This window comes from Lynx canadensis, chromosome A1 (assembly GCF_007474595.2).
Source record: "Lynx canadensis isolate LIC74 chromosome A1, mLynCan4.pri.v2, whole genome shotgun sequence".
Taxonomy (NCBI): domain Eukaryota; kingdom Metazoa; phylum Chordata; class Mammalia; order Carnivora; family Felidae; genus Lynx; species Lynx canadensis.
The window spans coordinates 87,375,371-87,383,383 of record NC_044303.2 but is presented as its reverse complement, the minus strand read 5'-3'; the positions used below and the strand labels follow the sequence as shown (position 1 = coordinate 87,383,383).

General features: G+C 41.0%; 1 protein-coding gene across 1 annotated transcript; it reads right to left on the bottom strand.

Annotated features, from left to right (window-relative positions):
* Positions 1 to 6,868: 6,868 nt before the first annotated feature.
* On the bottom strand, positions 6,869 to 7,804 carry LOC115513699 (olfactory receptor 2G3-like). Its single transcript, XM_030315056.1, is given in 1 exon segment — positions 6,869 to 7,804. A coding segment is annotated over 1 exon segment (936 nt).
* Positions 7,805 to 8,013: the final 209 nt, after the last annotated feature.

The following is an 8,013-nucleotide window of genomic DNA, read 5'->3' as shown; positions in this document are numbered from 1 at the left end:
TGCTGGTGCAATTTTGATTGGGATTGCATTGAATGTGTAGATAGCTTTGGGTAGTATTGACATTTTGACATTATTTATTTTTCCAATCCCTGAGCATGGAATGTTTTTCCATTTCTTTATATCTTCTTCAATTTCCTTCATAAGCTTTCTATAGTTTTCAGCATATAGATCTTTTACATCTTTGGTTAGGCTTATTCCTAGGTATTTTATGCTTCTTGGTGCAATTGTGAATGGGGTCAGTTTCTTTACTTGTCTTTCTGTTGCTTCATTATTAGTGTATAAGAATGTAACTGATTTCTGTTCATTGATTTTGTATCCTGCAACTTTGCTGAATTCATGTATCAGTTCTAGCAGACATTTGGTGGAGTCTATCGGGTTTTCCATGTATAATATCATGTCATCTGCAAAAAGTGAAAGCCTGACTTCATCTTTGCCAATGTGGATGCCTTTGATTTCTTTTTGTTGTCTGATTGCTGATGCTAGAACTTCCAACACTATGTTAAACAACAGTGGTGAGAGTGGACATCCCTGTCGTGTTCCTGATCTCAGGGAAAAAGCTCTCAGTTTTTCCCCATGGAGGATGATGTTAGCTGTGGGCTTTTCATAAATGGCTTTGATGATCTTTAAGTATGTTCCTTCTATCCTGACTTTCTTGAGGGTTTTTATTAGGAAAGGGTGCTGAATTTTGTCAAAGGCTTTTTCTGCATCGATTGACAGGATCATATGGTTCTTATCTTTTCTTTTATTAATGTGATGTATCACATTGATTGGTTTGCAAATGTTGAACCAGCCCTGCATCCCAGGAAGGAATCCCACTTGATCATGGTGAATAATTCCTTTTATATGCTGTTGAATTCGATTTGCTAGTATCTTATTGAGAATTTTTGCATCCATATTCATCAGGGATATTGGCCTGTAGCTCTCTTTTTTTCTGGGTCTCTGTCTGGTTTAGGAATCAAAGTAATACTGGCTTCATAGAATCAGTCTGGAAGTGTTCCCCTTTCTATTTTTTGGCATAGCTTGAGAAGGATCGGTATTATCTCTGCTTTAAACGTCTGGTAGAACTCCCCTGGGAAGCCATCTGGTCCTGGACTCTTATTTGTTGGGACATTGTTGATAACTGATTCAATTTCTTCGCTGGTTATGGGTCTGTTCAAGCTTTCTATTTCCTCCTGATTGAGTTTTGCAAGGGTGTGGGTGTTTAGGAATTGGTCCATTGCTTCCAGGTTGTCAAGTTTGTTGGCATATAATTTTTCATAGTATTCCCTGATAATTGCCTGTATCTCTGAGGGATTGGTTGTAATAATTCCATTTTCATTCATGATTTTATCTATTTGGGTCATCTCCCTTTTCTTTTTGAGAAGTCTGGCTAGAGTTTTGTCAATTTTGTTTATTTTTTCAAAAAACCAACTCTTGGTTTCGTTGATCTGCTCTACAGTTTCTTTAGATTCTATATTGTTTACTTCTGCTCTGATTTTTTTTTATTTCTCTTCTTCTGGTGGGTTTAGGCTGTCTTTGCCGTTCTGCTTCTACTTCCTTTAGGTGTGCTGTTAGATTTTGTATTTGGGATTGTTCTCGTTTCTTGAGATAGGCCTGGATTGCAATGTATTTTCCTCTCAGGACTGCCTTCACTGCATCCCAAAGCGTTTGGATCATTGTAGTTTCATTTTCGTTTGTTTCCATATATTTTTAATTTCCTCTCTAATTGCTTGGTTGACCCATTCATTCTTTAGTAGGGTGTTCTTTAACCTCCATGCTTTTGGAGGTTTTCCAGACTTTTTCCTGTGGTTGATTTCAAGCTTCATAGCATTGTGGTCTGAAGTATGCATGGTATGATCTCAATTCTTGTATATTTATGAAGGGCTGTTTTGTGACCCAGTATGTGATCTATCTTGGATAATGATCCATGTGCACTCGAGAAGAAAGTATATTCTGTTGCTTTGGGATGCACAGTTCTAAATATATCTGTCAAGTCCATCTGATCCAATGTATCATTCAGGGCCCTTGTTTCTTTATTGACCGTGTGTCTAGATGATCTATCCATTTCTGTAAGTGGGGTGTTAAAGTCCCCTGCAATTACCACATTCTTATCAATAAGGTTGCTTATGTTTGTGAGTACTTGTTTTATATATTTGGGGGCTCCTGTATTTGGCACATAGACATTTATAATCGTTCGCTCTTCCTGATGGATAGACCCTGTGATTATTATATAATGCCCTTCTCCATCTCTTGTTACAGCCTTTAACTTAAAGTCTAGTTTGTCTAAGTATGGCTACTCCAGCTTTCTTTTGACTTCCAGTAGCATGACAAATAGTTCTCCATCCCCTCACTCTCAATCTGAAAGTTTCCTCACGTCTAAAATGAGTCTCTTGTAGACAGCAAATAGATGGGTCTTTTTTTTGTCCATTCTGGTACCCTATGTCTTTTGGTTAGCGCATTTAGTCCATTTATATTCAGTGTTATTATAGAAAGATATGGGTTTAGAGTCATTGTGATGTCCGTAGGTTGCATGCTTGTAGTGATGTCTCTGGTACTTTGTCTCACAGGATCCCTCTTCAGATCTCTTGTAGGGCTGGTTTAGTGGTGACGAATTCCTTCTTTTTTTGTTTGTGTGGGAAACCTTTATTTCTCCTTCTATTCTAAATGACAGACTTGCTGGATAAAGGATTCTCGGCTGCATATTTTTTTGTTCAGCACATTGAAGATCTTCTGCCATTCCTTTCTGGCCTGCCAAGTTTCAATAGAGAGATTGGTCACGAGTCTTATAGATCTCCCTTTATATGTTAGAGCATGTTATCTCTAGCTGCTTTCAGAATTCTCTCTTTATCCTTGTATTTTGCCAGTGTCACTATGATATGTCGTGCAGAAGATCGATTCAAGTTACGTCTGAAGGCAGTTCTCTGTGCCTCTTGGATTTCAATGCCTTTTTCCTTCCCCAGATCAGGGAAGTTCTCAGCTATTATTTCTTCAAGTACACCTTCAGCACCTTTCCCTCTCTCTTCCTCCTCTGGAATACCAATTATGTGTAGATTATTTCTTTTTAGTGAATCACTTAGTTCTCTACTTTTCCTCTCATACTCCTGGATTTTTTTTATCTCTCTCTTTTCTCATCTTCTTATTTTCCCATAATTTATCTTCTCGTTCACCTATTCTCTCCTCTGCCTCTTCAATCCGTCCCGTGGTTGTCTCCATTTTATTTTGCAGCTCATTGATAGCAATTTTAACTCCTCCTGGCTGTTCCTTAGTCCCTTGATCTCTGTAGCAATAGATTCTCTTCTGTCCTCTATACTGTTTTCAAGCCCAGCAATTAATTTTATGACTATTATTCTAAATTCACTTTCTGTTATATTGTTTAAATCATTTTTGATCAGTTCGTTAGCTGTTGTTATTTCCTGGACATTTTTCTGAGGGGAATTCTTCCGTTTCATCATTTTGGATAGTCCCTGGAGTGGTGCGGAACTGCCGGGCACTTCCCCTGTGCTGTCTTGAATAACTTTAGTTGGTGGGTGGGGCTGCAGTCAGACCCGATGTCTGCCCCCAGCCCACCTCTGGGGCCACAGTCAGACTGGTGTGTGCCTTCTCTTCCCTCTCCTAGGGGCGGGATTCACTGTGGGGTGGCATGTCCTTTCTGGGTTACTTGCACATTGCCAGGCTTGTGGTGTTGGGGAACTGGTGTATTAGCTGGGGTAGATCAGCAAGGTGCACAGGGGCAGGAGGGGCAGGCTCAGCTCGCTTTTCCTTTGGAGATCTGCTTTGGGAGGGCCCCTACAGCACCGGGAGGGAGTCAGACCTGCTCCTCAGATGGATCCACAGAAGAACAGCGTTGGGAGTTTGCGTGGTGCAAGCAATTTCCCCGTCAGGAACCGGTTCCCTTTGGGATTTTGGCTGGGGGATGGGCAAGGGAGATGGCGCTGGCGAGCGCCTTTTTTCCCCACCAAGCTGAGCTCTGTGGTCCAGGGCTCAACAACTCTCCCTCCTGTTGTCCTCCAGGCTTCCCACTCTCCGAGCAGAGCTGTTAGCTTATAACCTTCCAGATGTCAAGTCCCGCTTGCTGTCCCAACACACTCCATCTGGCCCCTCTGCTTTTGCAAGCCAGACTTTGGGGCTCTGCTTTGCCAGCTGGATGCCTCTCCGTCCCAGCTCCCTCCTGTCAGTCCATGTATCATGCACCGCCTCACCACCCTTCCTACCCTCTTCAATGGTTCTCTCATCTGCGCTTGGCTCCAGAGACTCCATTCTGCTAGTCTTCTGGCGGTTTTCTGGGTTATTTAGACAGGTATAGGTGGAATCTAAGTGATCAGCAGGATGTGGGGTGAGCCCAGCATCCTCCTACACCACCATCTTCCCAGGATCCCTGGGTTTTACTCTTTAAACCACTACTACATTGTATGTTAACTAATGTGATTTTAAATAAATTAATTAAAAATAAAAATTAAAGGAAAAATGTGTTGCATACCATTCATATATGAGTTTCTGGTTTATATTCAAGGTGTAAGTGTATTCCCAATAATCTTCTTCCAGTTCTCTGAACAACCAGTTGCTTTTACTCTTTGATATTTCCCATTGTAAATCAATACTAAGTGTGGTCCAAAAATTCCTTCATAGAAATAAACCTCCATTTTTGTCAGGGGCCTCCTGAGTATCCTCTGAAAGCTATTGTTCACTTTCCCCTGAAAGTTTTTGAGTTTCCTTGATGATTAACATGAATATTTTATCCTTTTCTCAGAAAAAAAAAGTTAGGGTTAATATCAAAAACTAAACTGTGACAGGAAATTAATTTACTGATGACTGATTTTACTGATTTACTGATATTTTTCATAACTTTTCCCCAGAAAGATAAGTATAAAAAGTTATAACAAATGGAACTTGTCACATTTCAGAATTTTGGGGTGTGTCTGTGTGTGTGTGTGGAAAGTGAGCTTCACTATATGCTTTGGAAGGTTAGAGACCTTCTTCTATTGTATATTGATCAATAAATATTAGGCTCTAAATGCCCAAGATACATCTAAACAGAGCCAGGATTGAACAAAAATTTGCACTAAGAGTTAAGTACAAAGATGATCCTCACTGCCGATCCAAAATACATAATGTCCCCTATAGAGTTTGTTTTAGACATCTACCAAAGCCATAGATAACTTCTTTTTTGTCTAGTGATGCCTACTTTTGATCTTTTGTAATAAAGAGGCGTGGATTCCAGTTAACTAACAGACTTGAAACAGTTTTATACTGCTACTTTATTCTCTTTCCATATTATTTGAAAATAGATATTTCCTAAACTAAATTTAAGTTCCTCCTTTCCAATATGCCTTCTTTGTTTTATGTATTTGAGCAGAAACTAACTTCTCAGCCCAACATTTTGGAAATGGAAACAAAAGCTTTGCTTATGGGGAAGCATCTTTGAAACACTTAACTTTCTCTGAACTTCCCCAGGTCACAGAAGACAGTCTAGGATGGTACCCTGTTCAGAACTTCATCAGTTCATTTGAATCAGATTTGATAGAAAAATTTTCTTTTCTATATAACTTCAAAGAAGGTTGCCTCTAACCTTCCAAAGCATATAGTGAGATAGTGAAATTAAACAAATGGAGTTGGTTCATACATGTATAAGAAATATAAAAGCATATTGATTCATATTTGTCATGAATTAATTGAGATAAGTGAAAGAAATGTGTTATGGGGAGGTTGAAATTATTTTATTTTATTTCTTTTAAGGATTTTATTTTTAAATAATCTCTACACCAAGCATGAGGCTGGAACTCACAACCCCGAGATCTACAGCCAGATGCTCCACCAACTGAGCCAGGCAAGTGCCCCTGAAATTGTTTTATTAATGAATAATTGAATACAGATGTGAGGGCATTGCTGAGGTAAGAATATGATAAATTTTAGGGTGATAAGGTGTTTGAGAAAGGAGAGAGCAACTGAGACACTCAGAGACTGGAGAGATCATAATAATTTGAGTATGATGGGGTACCTGGGTAGCTCAGTGGGTTAAGCCTCTAAGTCTTGATTTCGGCTCAGGTCATGAACTCACAAATTGTGAGTTCGAGCCCTATATTGGGCTCTGTGCTAACAGCTCAGAATGTGCTTGGGATTCTCTCTCTCTCCCTCTCTCTCTCTCTCTCTGCCCCTGATCTGCTCAGGCACACACACACACACACACACACACACACACACTCTCTCTCTCTCTCTCAAGTAAATAAACATAGGTTTGTGAATGAGATGTAATGAATCCAATGAAGTATTATTTAAAACTCTTGTTGGGATCTCTACAAAAGTTTTCCACCAAATTTTCTTGTATGCTATCTGGTAAAGGGGAGCTGTTATAGAAAGTGATTTGAGAGGCGCCTGGGTGGCTGAGCTGGTTAAGCATCTGACTCTTGATTTCAGCTCAGTTCACGCTCTCATGGTTTGTGAGGTAGAGCCCTGAGTCAGACTTTGTGCTGACAGCATGGAGCCTGCTTGGGATCCTCTCTCTCTCCCCCTCTCTCTACCTCTTCCTCGCTCACTCACACATATTCTCTCTCAAAACAAATAAGCATTAAGAGAAAGAAAGCTATTTGAAAAGATGGTGTTACTTACCCTCCTACAGATATGCAGACTCATTCTTTCCACTGAGAACAAGACATTTAGGAAGTGTTAAAAAGGAGTAGTGTTGCTGTACTTGAGATTTCAGAACAGAGCACTTTCTAATTGGAAGAGTTTCTCCAGACATCAGGCTGGTTGATGTTGACAGATGGGAACTCTTTCCTTGGAGCTCATGGACACTCATTTGGAAACAGACCTGCCAGTATTTACTGAGTTGTGCATGGGGTTGGCCCAGGAGACAGGCAGAGACTATCTGGCTTTTTTATGACGTCTATCCTTCTTAGGATTTTACCTCACTCTGAGGTTGTAGAATCCTTTTCCGCACTCTCTTCACATCCTTGTTTCTCCAAGTGTAGATGAGTGGGTTGAGCAGTGGGGTGATAACACAGTAGAAGAAGGACATGAACTTGGCCTGGGTGCTATTTTCAGGGGGTTGGATGTACATGCAGATGGCTGGTCCAAAGTACATGATGACAACCACCAAGTGGGAGCTGCATGTGATGAGTGCCTTGTACCTTTTGTCAGCTGAAGGTAACTTCAACACAGCCTTGACAATTAATGTGTAGGAGATTAGCACAAGCAGAGGAGACATCAGTGCAAAACGGATGGCTCCAATGGCCAGAGACAGCTCATTAGCAGTGGTATCACCATAGGCCAGATTGATCAGAACAGGTACTTCACAGAAGAAGTGGTCAAGTGTGTGGTGACTGCAGTGGTGGAGCTGGAGAGTAAGCGTAGTTTGGAGTATTGAATTTGCCAGGCCACTGGACTAGGCAGCAGTTGCCAGTTGCACACACACCCAGAGCCTCATGATAAGAGTGTACCAGAGGGGCTGACAGATAGCCACATAGTGATCAAAAGCCATTACTGCTAGCAGAGCACATTCAGTGCATCCTGTCCAGTGGAAGATGTAGGCCTGGGTGATGCAGCCCCAAGAAGGAATTGTCTTCTCTGGTCCCCAGAGGTTCACCAGCAGCTGGGGCACAATGGCGCAGGTGACACAAACATCCAGTACAGAGAGATTGCCCAGGAAGAAATACATGGGGGTCTGGACTCTGGGCTCCACCGTGGAAAGAAAGATGATGGAGCTGTTCCCTATCAGGGTGAGGATGTAAGAGACCAGGACCACTCCAAAGAGGGGCATTTCTAGCCATGGATAATCTGAGAAGCCCAACAACACAATAGTTCTAGGGAAACTCACATTTTCTCCTTCCATGGAACCCACCTTATGTATGGCTAGAAGGAGAGAGACTCAGTTTAGAGATTAAGCATGACTTTTATGTTTCAATAAACATCTTGAAACCTTCAACTATGTTGGTGGGATAATCTTCATAATTGTTATGAGAATTTCTCAAAAGATTGGGCTGATTCTATTTAAATACTGCCTTCACAGCTGCTACTAAAGTAGGATTAGATTTGGAATAT